The sequence below is a fragment of the Symphalangus syndactylus genome, chromosome 16, assembly GCF_028878055.3.
Source record: "Symphalangus syndactylus isolate Jambi chromosome 16, NHGRI_mSymSyn1-v2.1_pri, whole genome shotgun sequence".
Classification (NCBI taxonomy): domain Eukaryota; kingdom Metazoa; phylum Chordata; class Mammalia; order Primates; family Hylobatidae; genus Symphalangus; species Symphalangus syndactylus.
Window position 1 is genome coordinate 94646219 of NC_072438.2, and position 16005 is coordinate 94662223.

Sequence of the window (16005 nt, forward strand, 5' to 3'; positions counted from 1 at the left end):
TTAAATTGTGAACAGGTGCTTTAGTATTGTTTTATGCCTGATGACATCATTGTGTTTGTCATTTGGTTGGAATTAGAAGTCTACCTGAGTAGACTACTAGTTAACTATGGCTAACTCCTTGTCTGGGTGGCTCACAGATTTATATATGCTTTACTTATAATAAATTTCTTGGAAATTTCTCAGAAGAAATTGCAAAATGCTGTGAGGAATCAAGTGACGACATTCTCAAAATGTCAGGAATAAAATGGCAGCACATTCGGCCACTCATATGTGATTCTCAACAGCCAGCTGGAGACTAAGATGGAAAAAACACCATATATGAAACAAGCATGGACAACCAATTGTTTTTTCTCCACTTTTGATTGAGGTGTTGGTATCACATGGATAAACATCGAGTGTTTAAGATATCCTGTTAAAATCGCACAATTCATTGGAAATAAAACTGACTTGGACGTTTTGGCATTCAATACAATGAGTAATGAGATTTAAAAAGCCAGTTCTCTGAACACACTGTTCCCATTGACCCTGGCTCTTGTAAGGGTCATTAAAACGCAGGCTGGGAATAAATATCAGTGACTGGAAATTGATGTGGAGACTTGAGATGAACCAGCCCATCCATGCAGTCAACAGCAGAGGCAGGTCAGGGCAAGCCTCAAGCTGTCACATGTTACTCCTAACGCATCTCTCCCCTTTGAGGTACAGAGTCATGGCAGGCGATGACACAGAGGCAGTTAATAAGGGCTGCTTGCCACTGGCTGGAAAAACGCAGGGGAAACCGAGGCTTACCTGCTGCAGAGGGACTGGGGCTTCTAGAAGAAAAGGAACACCCAAGGGCACGATGTCAGGGGCAAGGAGCCAGACACAGTGGGACAGATATCGTGTGACTCCACTCATGTGAGGTCCCTAGAATAGGCAAATTCATAGAAACAGGAAGCAGCATGATGGTGACCTGGGGCTGGGGAGAGGCAGGAGGGGGACTGAGCGTTTCATGGAGACAGAGTTGCTCTTTGGGAAAATGAAAAGCGCTCTGGAGATAGACGGCGGTGATGGTCACACAGCATTGCAAATGTACTTAATGTCACTAAATTGTATGTTTAAAAATTGTTCAATCATATACCTTATGTTATATATATTTTACACAATTAAAAAATACATCAGAGGCTGGGCGCGGTGGCTCACGCCTGTAATCCCAGCACTTTGGGAGGCTGAGGCGGGTGGATCACGAGGTCAGGAGATCGAGATCATCCTGGCTAACATGGTGAAACCCTGTCTTTACTAAAAAATACAAAAAATTAGCCGGGCGTGGTGGCGAGCGCCTGTAGTCCCAGCTACTCGGGAGACTGAGGCAGGATAATGGCATGAACCTGGGAGGAGGAGCTTGCAGTGAGCCAAGATGGCGCCACTGCACTCCAGCCTGGGCGACAGAACGAGATTCCCTCTCAAAAAAAAAAAAAAAAAAAAAAAATTAGAAACAGAAAAAAAAAAAACAAAAACAAAGAAAGAAAATGAAAGCACTCTTCCTCTGTCTCAAAGGGACAACTTAAAAAATCACAGGTGCTATACATGAGGACGTGACTGAGGCTATGACTTTAAAACGATGAAGTTTTCTGAGAGCAGATTAAATGTTCTATCCAGTGACTTAAAGCATATGTGCTCCCACAGCCCCCCACCTCCACCAACACAAAGAACTGTTATTCTTGCTGAAATGTGAGTCCGATGCCTGGATTAGTCTCACTGGGTTAACAACTGAGAAATAGAAATACTACTTGGGGATGGGGCTCCACCAGTCTGGAAAATGTGTTCAGAAAAACAAAAAATACTGAGAAAAACATGAAAAGCTGTACTCCTTTAACTAGAAACTGCTGCAGGATGGACAGGTTAAAGTGGGACTAGGTAAAAAGAGACAGAAACAATCCTGGGACCACTGAACTGCGTGTAGGTAAAGACTAGTTTCACTCACATCCTCAGCAGGTGTCACCTTCCTGACATGAGTGACAGGAGTCCGCTTCCCTTGCAGCGCCCTACACAGGTGCTCCCTCCTCACCTGCCTGTCTGCCTGGGCAGTCTGAGTGCTGCATGAGCACCACCTGTGTGTGGCCCCGGGCACTGCCTCTGCCTCACAGAGCTCAGGAGTCCAGGGCATCTGCAGATCCTCAGGTGTGGCCAGAGGCAGAGCCCCATGGACACGTCCTGCCTCTTCTGTGATTAATAAGACATTATAAACAAGGCTCTACAGCTAGGTCATGTTACTTCCTTTCTGTACCTAACATCAACTTTCCTACAGTTTTATGATTTTTCTTTGACATAAGTACAAGAGGAGCACCCGTGTGGTTCATGGCACCAGGTATCAATACAAATGGTATTTTTCTGCACTCTTGGAGGAATTCAGTGCTTGAGCAGCTCCGATTTCTTCTCCCCCTTAATCGATAGACAGGAAAAGTGGGGGAAGGTAATTTAGCTTATTTCCTGCTCCTACTGCTACAGAAGGCAGCTTGGTATGTGGAAAATCTGCAGAAGGCACATTAAAAGTATTAAAAAGTGTGATGAATGATTTTTGAGAAAGAAATACATCTCAAGCGTCAACCATCATACTCTTAAATGTGTCTTCTGTGGAGGAAGGAAAACATTGGAAGACATATTTCTGTTACCGAAGGCAGTTGTTCTCTCTCTCTAAAGGATCGTAGCTACTGTTGAAAGAATGTCTCCTCCTAAATGATCAGCTTGTCAAACATTTATAGACAGTGACTGAACTGTCTGTCAATCATGACTAATTATGCTATACACAATAGAGTTAGCTTCAAAACCGGATTTGTTTCTCATTTATATCGTCTTTAAGAATTAGGTGATAAATCCTGGTTTTATAAGGTCAAACTAGATGTTACAAAAAGAAATAGTTTCTTATTTAAAGGGCTGTATGCTTACCTATTCATTCACTCATTCTTTCATTTAATAACTAATGAATGGAAGGCACTTTCCTAGGGCATGTGAAAAAAAACAAAGATCTCCTCAAAGTTCACTCTAGCATTATTCATAACACCCAAGATATGGAAACAATCTGTCTATCGATGGATGATTAGATAAAGAAATTTTGGGCTGGGCATGGTGGCCCACACCTGTCATCCCAGCACTTTGGGAGGCCGAGGCAGTGTATCACGAGGTCAGGAGTTCAAGACCAGCCTGGCCAGCATGGTGAAACCACATCTCTACTAAAAATACAAAAATTAGCTAGGCATAGTGGCAGGTGCCTGAAATCCCAGCTACTTGGGGGGCTGAGGCAGGAGAATCATTTGAACCTGGGAAGCGGAGGTTGCAGTGAGCCAAGTTCACCCCATTGCACTCCAGCCTGGATGACAGGGCGAGACTCCATCTCAAAAAAAAAAAAAGAAAAAGAAAAGAAAAGAAAAGAAATTTTGATACACACACATACACAATGGAATATTATTCAGCCTTAAAAAAGAGAAAAATCTTGTCATTTGCAACAACACAGATGGATATGCAGAACATTATGCTAAGTGAAATAAGCCAGGTACAGAAAAATGAATACTGCATGATCTCGTATGTGGAATAAAACAAAGTGGAATACACAGAAACAGAGAGTAGAATGGTGGTTACCAGGTGTGGGGGAGGCCAGGAAATGGGGAGATGTAGGTCAAAGGGTACAAAGCTGCAGTCATGTGGGATGAATGCATCTAGATTTCTAATGCACAGCTGGAGGACTTGGTTAATAATATTCTGTTGTATTTAAGATTTGCTAAGGGAGTAGATTTTAGGTGCTCTAATCACACACACAAGAGGCTATGTGGAAGGTGATGGATGTGTTAAATTGCTTGCCTGTAGTAATCATTTCACTATGTATATGTATATCAAAACATCATATTCCACAACTGAAATTTATATAATAAGAGCTAAAGAAAAAATGATCTCACTCTTAGGGGTATGTATATGATATTAAATGTATTGTCCCCTAACTCATATGTGCTGCTACTGGCCAGTGAAGGTCAACTCTCAGGAAGTGTGCTCAATTCGCTTGCATGCACGGTGAACACACTCCTGAGGGTCCAGGAGGAGGCTTAATTTTACGGGCATGTGTCAGTCACCCGACGGTTCTGAGTAAATCGGAACCTTAGCTTGTGCACCCTGCTGCCCTTCAAGTGTGCTTTCATCCTCAGCCCCTTGGCTACGGAGTCAACTTCCGACCCAGTCTCTCTCGCAGCTTCCATCTACCAAAGTCCACTTGGTGCTTGGCAGTGCGCTCTCCTGGGGAGCTGGATCTTGGAACAGCAGGACTAATGCATAAATGCAGGTTACAAAGTCGAGCCCGAAAAACCCATTTTAGAAAACACACTCATGCTTCTGGCATCTCAGGCCAATGCCCCTCGCCTGCCTCTCTCTCTGTCCAGGTTCCTCCTCTGTGATTTCTTCACATCCTTGCAGTATCCAGGGAATGGCCTAATGCAGAGAGCTGAGGCATTCTTGGGGCTCGTGGTGTGTCTGCAGAAAGGCTCTTTCAAGAAAGCCTCTCCTGTGCCTGTCTTAAATCTCTCATCTTGAGTTCCCCACCCTGAGGCTGTTCCCCTGAAGAAAGCTCTGGGACCACTCCCCAGCGCCCCCACCCCCCGACCCTGTTCTTCAGGCAGAATGCCCCCGGCTGGCCAGTCTGGCTCCCACGAGCAGGTGCCTCGGGCGGAAGAATGCAGCAGGTCTCCACCTGAGCCCTGGCGTTTCTATCTTTCTGGAGCCCAGTGGTACCCCAGGGAATTGCTTGTCGTCTAGACACGGCACATTTTCCCTCTTCAGCTCTTCCCATTCACTCTGGATTAAGCCCTAATTGGAAATAAATGATGTCACCATCCAGGCACGCCTGAGACCTAGAAGAGGAGGCCTCCTCCCCCAGAGGGAGGCCTCATGATCCCTGCAGCAGAAAATGAGCCTCGGGTGAGGCAAACATCCAGGAAGAAGGGGAGACCCACTTTGTGCCACTCACTCATCTTACAGAAGGGCAGGAGGAGGGCTTCCAGTGGTGGAACTGGCTTGTCAGGACCTCTCCACAGGGGACTGCCAGCCAAGGGCCTGCATTAGCCCTGGGAGGCTGTGGCCTGCATGGACTTGCCTGCTGAGCCCCTCCTTCCCCAGCAACAGATGAGCCTTTGAACTAGCTGCTCTGGAGGCTGAGCGGGTGGCTGGAGGAGTTAGCTGTGGTGGCACCTTTCAGTGGTCCACATGCCTGGGGAACCCCACATCAGGGCTGACCTCATGTTCTTTCTTGGAGAGCTCCTGAGAGGGAGCTGGGACACACAGGCAGGTGAGGTACGGCTGCCGGCATACTTGTCCCCAAAGTCATGACACAGGAAAACCTGCGGGAATCGCACACATTCACCTCTAGACAGCAGGGAGGACAAGCTACAGCTTCTCTCTGAAGGCCCCTTTGCAGGTGTCACTAAGATCAATTTCTAGGCAACACAAATCGATGGAGAGGCCATCTCACCCCTGCTGCTAGTGCTTGGCCCATCTGGGGCCCAGGTGGCGTCACCCTCACCTGAATCTGCAGGTGTCTGAGAGGAATTTACGATCTCTAGCGTGACCTGGAGGACTGACCCCATGTAGACATTCAAGGTCCTAATCCACTTCTTCAGCCTTGTTTTTCTCTACTTCTTAATATGAATTTCTCCTCTTATCCCAGATGCAAACATCCCTCCTTCTCCCCTTCCACCCACCTGCCCTTACCCCTCACTTTCTCCAGGTCCATGTGGCAGACTCCTCCTTTCCGCCCTTCAGGACTCCATCTAGCAGGCCCTGCTCTCCCTTCCCCTCATGCCTCTGTTGCTGCCTTCATCTCCTCGTTTCAGAATGACTTGATGATGAGGTTACCCAGCTGTCTGTCTCCTACTCCTACTCCTGGAAGGCAGAGAACTGTCTTTGGGGTCTGAGCACGCAGCACGTACCAGACACATCTTTATATACAATAAATATTACACTTTGCTGCATGAATGCTTTCTACTTCATAAAAATGATGTTATTATTATGAAATAATACATGGTCTGTCACCACAACCTGGCTTTGGGTCCCTGGAAGGCAAGGACTACATCTCCTAACACTCTGCATTTCCCACAGTGAGTGAAGTCTCCACTACAGGAAGCATCAGATCTCCTACGGCTGCTGCTGCTGTGAGAACAATAAGGACGTGTCTCAAAGCACCCTGATGAGCCCAGTGTCTATTGTGGGGGAGATAACCAGCACTGATGAAAGTGGTATAGTCAGAGTGGCCATTGGTTCAATAGTTACAAAATGGCCAGGACTGTCCTAAGTGTGGTGGGAACATTGGCTCATTGAATGCTTAGAACCACCTTGGTAGAGAAGTCTTGGTTCCCACTTTCAAAGAAGTGAAAATGGAGCCTGTGGAGTTCAATGAAAATGTCTTTCTAGTCACGTAGCTGGTGAGACGCGGAGCACGCGGTTGCAATCGGGTCTTTTAAACTCCAGGGCAGGACACCGCACTCTCCTTAGTTTGACGGTTCCTTTGCCCCTCATGACTATCCTTAAGACATTGCAGTCATTTCTATAGCCTGTGGAGGGGTCACCGTGAGCAAGGGAGGGGGGAACTGCTCCAAGGAGTCACCCAGTCTCTTAAGCTGGCTCCGTGAAAGCATCCCTTTCCTTAGAGAAATGACTGCTGCAGCCATGAGATGCTAAATTTAATAGGCAGCAACTGGTGTTGCAAAGGCGCTAAACGCGTTTCCAAAATTCCACAGGACAGGTCCCAGAAGGGAAGAACGCCCTGCCTGCTGTGAGCCCTGACTCACCCCGGGGCTGACCATGTTGAACATAGCAGTGGTGCGGGGCTTACCACGTTGAACACGGCCATGGACCAGGGCTTACCACATTGAACACGGCCATGGTCCAGGGCTTACCAAGTTGAACACGGCCATGGTCCGGGGCTTACCAAGTTGAACAGGGCCATGCTCGGGCTTACCACGTTGAACAGGGCCATGCTCGGGCTTACCACGTTGAACATGGCCATGGTCCGGGGCTTACCACGTTGAACACGGCCATGGTCCGGGGCTTACCACATTGAACACGGCCATGGTCCGGGGCTTACCACGTTGAACAGGGCCATGCTCAGGCTTACCACGTTGAACATGGCCATGGTCCGGGGCTTACCATGTTGAACATGGCCATGGTCCGGGGCTTACCACATTGAACACGGCCATGGTCCGGGGCTTACCACGTTGAACACGGCCATGGTCCGGGGCTTACCAAGTTGAACACGGCCATGGTCCGGGGCTTACCAAGTTGAACAGGGCCATGCTCTGGGACTTACCACGTTGAACATGGCCACGGTCCGGGGCTTACCAAGTTGAACATGGCCACAGTCCAGGGCTTACCAAGTTGAACACAGCCATGGTCCGGGGCTTACCATGTTGAACAGGGCCATGCTCTGGGGCTTACCATGTTGAACACAGCCATCATTAATATGATGGCTGTGGTCACGATCGTGAGAGAGATCCGTGGCCAGGGGCGGTTGGCAATGATGCCCGAGGACTTCAAAAGCCACATGAGCAGAGGAGATGCTTTTTTGCTGCATTGCTAGGAGAGGAGAGAAAGAAAACGAGAAGCATTGCTAGTTGATGACTTCTCTCCAGTTTCTTGATGACAGTGTTTACAACCACAAGAAGCACCAACATTGTTCACAGACTAAACATGTAGATTCTAGCCTCCCCTAGGGACCCATACAAAGTCACAAACCTTATTAAAATTACATTGGCATCATTGCTACCAAATGAGAACAAATTAAATGCCTATGACAAAGGTACAATGTGCTTGTATGTCTTTTAAAACAGACCTGAAGTTATGTTTTTAAGTGATTCCTTTCTCAAAGGAAAAATGTCAGTTAATTAAATCACCCTGGGGGATGTGTTGGGTCTCTGATCACAGCTATGATGAAAGTTATCATTTATTCAGCTGATTTATGTGGAAAGAGATCAACACATCTCCTAACCCTTTTAATGCTGCATTAGCAGATCACAAGAATACAGCCCAGACCACAGACTTAGTTTGGACTTACAAATACGGTGTCTGAAAATCTCAGGCATGAGGCATGATGGCTTTGTGTGATCTCGTCTGGTCTTGTGGGGGTTTTCTCCCACACGGAGAAGCTCCTTTTTTCCCTCCAAACAATTTTTAACAGTGTTGAGAAACACATAATATAAAATGTGCCCTTCAAACCATTTTCAAGTGTACAGTTCAGTAGTGACAACCACATTCACATTGTTGTGTAACATCTCTAGGATTTTCAGTCTTACCAAATTGAAACCCTATACCCATGGAAAAACAACTCCCCGTTCCTCCCTCCTCCCAGCCCCTGGCAAGCACCATTCCCCTTCCTGTTTCCATGACTGTGACTACTCTAAGACCTCGTATAAGTGGAACCATCTAGTAGTTCTCCTTTTGTGACTGGCTTATTTCTCTCAGCCTAATGTCCCCAAGGATCATGATGTTGTAGCATTATGCCAAGATTTCCTTCTTTTTTAAAGCCTGAATAAAACTCCATTGTATGGATCTATACTTTTTTTTTTTTTTATCCATTCATAAAATGGACACTGAGTTGCTTCACCTCTTGGCTCTTGTCAATATGCTGCTATACATATGGGGGTTGGGGAAGCTTTTTTGATACAAGAAGGAATTGAGATCTTTGGGGAATGACAGCCAGCATTTGCTCCCCATTCACCATGGGGTCTCAGTGCATGAGCTCACCCATCTTGAGGGCCACCTTTCCAAGGATTCTCACCTTATTCTCACCATATTCTCCCCGGTATAAGTGTGGAGAAGTACACAGAGTTCCAATGAACTGTGGGTGACATCAATTCTGCCTATACAGATGCTGCGTGGGCATAGGGTTGCATACGTTATCTGATATGACAAGCAGGACGTAAAAGTCCTCCAGGGATTGACATTTTTATCTTCACACTAACGGGACCATGGTCCCAAGGCTATGTGTCTTGGAAACAAAAAAAGGTGATGATTTCAAGAAATTCAGAAGAAGGAATAACATAAATTATGCCCTTTGATTGATACTACTAAGTCAACCTATTGGCAAACAAAGCCGGTGTGACATCAATGAAATTCAAATTCAAATAAAGAATATTCCTGAACAGCACACAGCACAAATAGGCTGCGCTTTTAGTTCTCTACTTCTTTCACATCTTCTTTTTGTATTGTTCCTAAAATTATTGTTGCCCTAAGCATTGCTGTATGTTCAATGTTGATACAACAGTTGAATGATCGTCTAAACACAGGAGGGAGGCGTTGAGAAGGGTAAAGAATCAGCCATGGCCTAGCTTCAAACCTCTACTGCTGGGAAACTTGCTGCAAGTTAACGATCCTCTCTGAAATGAGGCCTCAGTTTCTTCCTCTCTGAAACAGGGATAATAACATTACCTGCCTCCTCCGTCTTCGCAGAGGTTTAAACGAGTTAGAGAAGGTGTGTGCAACAGGACTTACAAGAGTTAGCTCTTCCTGTTATTTCAATGAAGAGAACACAATATTTCTTAGAAACATTTTAATGACCAAAATCCTATTTGCTTTATATCTATGTAAACAACAACAACAAAATCTCCTCTCTACTCCTTTCCACCATGTTTTTTTTTTTCTTCCTTCCAGCTCCTGATAGAAAAAGATGAAGAATGTTTGTGTACAGTGCACATGCCCCCCCTGAGGGAGACACGGGACCAGGTTCCGGGTTCACTTCTTGGGCTGATTTTCCTGCGCCCTCATCTCATTTCTCTGAGTACCTACCAGGGAGCTTGAGCCAGTGCTGCCCTCAGCCACAGAGGCTGCCCAGAGCTGGACTGCTGGCTGGCGGCAGGGGGCGCCCTCGGCCCAGCTCTGCAGAGCATCTGCTCACTGGCAACAGAAGAACCAGATCTGTACTTCATGCTTCTATTAAAGAGCAGGTTTGGATAGGGGTTGGTGATGGCAGTAAATCTGTCATGCAGTAAGATGTCCCTTAATGCTCTGAACATGCAGCGTCTTACAGGGTCAGGTAGCCAGAGAACATCCACCCACGAATGGTTATCATAATTGTTTAATGCATGCTACTTCTAATAATATTAATATCACAAAACACAGTCAAATCTGTGTTCTGTAGAAGAAGGTTTTTTTTTTTTTTTTTTTTTTCCTGAGACGGAGTCTTGTTCTGTCGCCACTCAGGCTGGAGTGCAATGGCACAATCTCTGCTCACTGCAACCTCCGCCTCCTGGGTTCAAGCGATTCTCCTGTCTCAGCCTCCTGAGTAGCTGAGATTTTTTTTTTTTTGCCATTACATTTAAACCGCAACTACTTTTGCACCAACCCATAATACAATCTGAAGAGTCGAGCTTCAAATGAAATATTATGCTCATCTAGCTCAGATTCCATTAGATAATGGCATTTGGTTTGATTCTTGCAAATTAAGACAGTATTTATATATTCACATCCAGATTGACTACAATTAGTACCTTTAAGAGAAAATTATTAAAATCAATCTCTTATGTTTGTGAAATTATGATAATTTCTGTATACAGAAATTATCAATAGATACGATAATGAAAATGTTAACAGCAGAACATTTAAAAAGTTTATTACTTCAGGAGAAAATGTACATCTAGCTAAGATTGCATATCACTGTCAATTAGGTAAAATATTATCTAGTTATTACACAGATAAATTTTTGAAATTACAAAATTAAAACAAGTTACTGTGTTTGAAGATTTAGAAAAATACATGGTGATAATCTTGTCAAATATGCTATCTAATAGGAATATGTTATATTCTGCTCACAGGCTAATAATTTACTAAAACAGACCTGGGCAGATATGCCGGAATTTTTTTTCTGTTCGTGTGACATGCCAGGCAAAATGACAAATTGGCAGCACTTGCAGCTACTTACTAGACGCCTGGGGGTTTGGCAGACATGGGTTTGGCATAACAGGTTCAGGATGCACTTGGTTCAATTATTCACCCATGCGTTTTCCATGCACACCTCAAAGTTCTCCCTCACAATTGTGTTAAAACTTATGCCAAATGTGTTGTTCCAGAGGTCAGGGAGACAGGCGGCTATCTTTCCTTGTCACCAAGCAGTGACAAGGTAAGTAAACCTGTTCTGAAGTGTAAAAATTGGTAGGCATTGCTTCTGGCAAGGACAAGAAACTAGAAGAGAACAGAGAGGTGACAATTGCAATGACAGTGATGAAAGAGGAAGTGGAGGATCAAGCTGGTGGGGGAAGCGGAAGAAACCAATGATGGGGATAAGAGGAGAAACAAGACTAAGATCCTAAAATGGAAGGAATCTGATTAAGAAAAATGGAGACCCTTGGTTCAGTTTGTAGCTCTGTAGAAAAATTACAACTTGGCTCTTGATATGATCATTGGCTTCAGTTTATCCTGTTTTTGATTAAGTATTAAAGGCCCTGGTGGAAAAATGTTTATCAAAATTCAGAGCATCCTAATTAAATGTTATAAATGACAACATCTCAAAAAATATTTTGGCCTTTATTTGGAAGATACTATTCAACTGAAAATGAGAAAACGCCTGCTGTGAGCCCAGTCGGTGGAGTCATTTGCTTTGATCTTTGGTTTAACTCCTGGCATAATTTCAACCACATCTGTTTCCTCCTTTACTTGATCATCTCACTGAACCCCATGATCGGCTCTTACTTACAGTGAGCTCACCGTGTACCTTCTAGAAATGCACTAGGATGTGAATATCACATTCATCCACTAACAAACAAGGGATTGGTACTAAATGTAGTGGGAGATGTAATAAAAGAAGAAATATAAATTTATAGGAAAATCCTAGCCAGGCACGGTGGCTCACACCTGTAATCCCAGCACTTTGGGAGGCTGAGATGGGCAGATCATGAGGTCAGGAGTTCGAGACTATCCTGGCCAACATGGTGAAACCCTGCCTTTACTAAAAAGACAAAAAATAGCTGGGTGTGGTGGCAGGTGCCTGTAATCCCTGCTACTAGGGAGGCTGAGGCAGAACTGCTTGAACCCGGGAGGCAGAGGTTGCAGTGAGCTGAGATCGCACTACTGTACTCCAGCCTGAGTGACAGAGCAAGACTGTGTCTCAGAAAAAAAAAGGAAAATCCTGTCATAGAATTGATGGTGGGGACAATGAGCAGTGGGGTGTGGTAGGAAAAACGTGGGATGAATCCCAATGTTCTTAACCCAGTACATGAAGATCCTCCTCAGAAAAACAAAATGTTCATACATGCTCCACCAAAAATACCAGCCAGCTTCTCTTCCTTCCCTCTCTCTTTCCTTTTTTTTTCTTCCCTTGTTTTGATCCACTTGCAATGGAAACAACTGGTAGTCTCTCAAATTCAGTTAAATCTAAATTTTTCATTCTAAAATTAATTCTTCATAATTTAACTTAATCATTATAAAAGTAGACTTCATTTACAGTTTCATTAGTTTCCATTTTAACAATAAGATGAGACACTTGAAGAGAAGTAGAAGCTCATATTAAGTGAAGTTAATAAAATGAAAAAAAAATCCAGAAAAGTTATAAAGATATCAGAGTGGCTGAGAAGCAAACTTTTATTATTAGAAAAACAAAATCCATCTTAAAATCTTGCTTGGAAAATATAGTGGTTTCGTGTTTCATATAAACATGTACTTTTGTGTATTTGCCTAAAGGAACATCTACTTTGGCATTTTAATTAGCTGAGGACCGTCATTCCGAATGGCAGGAACAAGCCGGAGCAATAATTACTTGTAACATTTAATGTCACAAAGACTGTGATGTGTACTTTGATTATTTAATTGTCCTTTAATTTCCCATAGGAAGACTTCTTTATGCCAATCAATCATATTTTACAAAATCAACCTGTTTCTTCCTTTCGCCCTGGGTGAGCCACATCCCCACACTCTTGCTCCACTGGGTACCACATTGCATTATTTTTGCTGACATGCTTGTCTCTGGCCAAATGCAGAGCTGGTTGAGGACAGTGACCACATCGCACTTGTCTCTGTTTTCCCAGAGGCCAGTATAGTGTTTGTTAAATGGTAGGAACTCATCAAATACGTGCTGATTCTGTTTACTATTTTTAATGATGGACTCAAAGGGAAATTACCAGGGCAAAGAAACAAAGAGAGAGCTCAGTGATAAAGGAACTGAGGCTGTGGGGAGGGTGCAGGAGTGTCCTGGATCAGGACTCAGGCGATGGCACTTAGGGGGTGAGCTTTTAACACCCATAAGGAAAAGAAGGTATTTCCTTGGGGCAGCAAAATGTGGACAGCTGCAACTAAGACTCTTGAATAAAATCCAGAGCCTCAAATTGCTACTCCTTCTGTACAAGGAAGTCTAGAGGAGCCCCATTCACCAGCTCAGGGAAGTATCAATAAGCTTCCAAGGATCAATCCAAACCCTAAAGTGTTGGGTTTGAAATTACATTACCTGATTCATAATAAGAATTCCAAACTGAAGGGTTGTTAATTAGGTCAAAACCAGAGAAAATCCTTGGGGCTACGGCAGAAGCAAGATTGACACTGCTGGTAAATGACACTTTAGACTACAGCGTGCAGGGATGTCCCATCTGGGGGCTGGGGCAGTTCCTCCTGAACATAACCTCACAATAAAAACCAAATTATAAAGTACCTAAGGCAATGGACCATATGAGGAAGAGTCAAAAAACATAAGAGGTAGTCGAATTAGCACCATGAGATCTGCAGATACCACAACAATCTGAAATAGCTTCTAAATTAAGATTAAAGTAACAAAAGAGGGATTATAATCCATACGAATGAGTGAGTTGTTAAGGAAACATAACAAGTATTTTTAAAATGAGCCACATAAACTTTCTAGAGATGAAATTGTAGATATTGAAATTAAAAACTAAATGGTTATTGAGGAACTGGATGAACTGCCCGTGAATGGGAGAGGCTAAGAAATATCTCAGGAAATAAACCATAAAATAACACAGAAAGATAAAGAAGTGGAAAATAGGAAAAAGAGACTGAGACACAGAGGATATAATGAAGAGATTCAACATACCTCTGATAAAAGTTTGAAAAAAGCAGAACAGAAAGACCAGGGAAGAGACAAAACACAAGGAGATATTGGACAATGACGTTGCAGACCTAGAGCGGATTATGAGGTCTGTAGTTGAGAATACACAGCTGAGTCTCAAAAATGAAAGTCAGGCTGCACTTTGACACACGGAATCTACCGCGCATGATACAAAGAGCAAATCCTGCAAAAACTCCCACCGAGACAAGGGACCAAGTGTATACAACAGTTAGATGGACAGGAGAGTTAATCTCATTCCCACAGAGGCCAGGAAATTATGGAATCCTGTTTTCAGAATGTTAGAAAAAAACTATAAATAATCACAATGAGGAAAAGATAAAGACTTTTTAAAATACAAAATCTGAGTGGGTATATTATATACAAGCCCTCATGGGAAGGATTATAAAAGGAAGCATTTTAGTAATATGGAAACAGAGTCCAGAAAGGTGGAATGGTATTTGGAAAAAATAGTAAACAAATACATTGTTTAACAAAAACAGGAATAAATATTGAATAATTTAAGCAGTTTAAATTTAGAAAAATTTAAACCATGCTAGTATGGAAGATGAGAAAAACTACCAGACTCACAGCATGGTCCTTGTATTGTTCAACAAGAAAGTGGAGATATTATTAATAATATACTTTGTTAATCATGTGTACATGTTACGTGTTTTAAGGTAATAACTGAAAAAACAAACTAGAGCATATAAGTTCCAAGTCACTAGAGAGAATAAAAGAGAATAAACTCCAGGAGTCCAAAAGAAGGCAGAGAAGAAGGAAAAACAAGTAGAAGCAAAAAAGACACAAATTGGGTTTTAAAAGATTTTAGTAATAATTATAATACTGGATCACACTTGTCAAATAAGAGAGAGAGAGATGTTTGGCTCAGAGAAAAGGACATAGAGCTACATGCTGTTCACCAGAGACACACCTAAAACCTATATCCTTTTCATTGACAAGGAAAAGCTGCAAGTAGAAAGATGGAACAAGGAACACCAGGCAAATACTAACCAAAAATAAAACATGGTGGAGGGATATTGACAGGAGAGAAAACAGACTTCAAGGGAAAAACACTGCTGTGGGGTAGAAAGCTTTTCTATTAGCTGTGTGACCTACTTTTCCTTTCCCAAGGCGACCTCTCTATTTGTGCTTTCATCTCTGCCTGGAAGAACGTTGGGGGACTGGCATCGTATTATCTCTGCTATCGAAAGCACAAGGTAACAATACTGAGAGAAAAATTTCTTCTGATACATTCTGGCATTTTCATTTGCTGTATCCAGCATATGCGTTCTAAAGGTGTTTTGGGGGTTGGTTTGTTTGGTGGAATTTTTGGTTAGAGTCACTCTCTTGTATTTATCATAGAAATGTAAGTCTGCCTCAGGTAGTTTAGAAAGTTAAATCTGACTGTGAATGTGCACTTATTACTATTACTGCTACAATGACAACTAGTACTATTTTTGATTGCTAATTGTAACGAAAATGTGAACTTGAATCTCTTATTCTAGTCTTAGCTTCTGCCTAGATAAAATGGATTATTTTCATTATCAAATAAAATAATGTCTGAAAATACTTTGAAAGACTATTATATGTATAAAACATTTTGTAAAGTATTATTATAATACTGAGTACTTTCTTACTAGATTATTTTAATCTAAATACAATTATAAATTAACTTTAAAAATTTATCAAATGTCTTTTAAGATGAATTTACACTTTGCCCAGAATCTAGTTTTAAATAAATGGGACCAACAGCTGAAAAACATATTTTAGGAAACTAGAGTAGAGAAGAATAGGAATAGGTACTATGTGAGGTTACCATGACTTACCAATGTGATTTTGATCAATGGGTGCTGAGTAGTCACCACAAGGCAATTTTGGTGCCATGATGTCCATAAACATGGGCATCCCTGCCTAGTGCTGGGCACCGTCTGCCTGTGACTCACCCCATACACAAC

The 16005-nt window shown here is 43.0% G+C and overlaps 1 protein-coding gene across 1 annotated transcript in view; it reads right to left on the reverse strand.

Moving 5' to 3' along the window:
- Positions 1-16005, reverse strand: part of ADCY2 (adenylate cyclase 2) — a 436796-nt gene that overhangs the window by 66426 nt on the left and 354365 nt on the right. The window contains exon 16 of the mRNA XM_055246496.2: positions 7447-7584. Coding sequence (XP_055102471.1) covers positions 7447-7584 — 138 coding nt within the window. The remainder of the gene's footprint in view (positions 1-7446; positions 7585-16005) is intronic.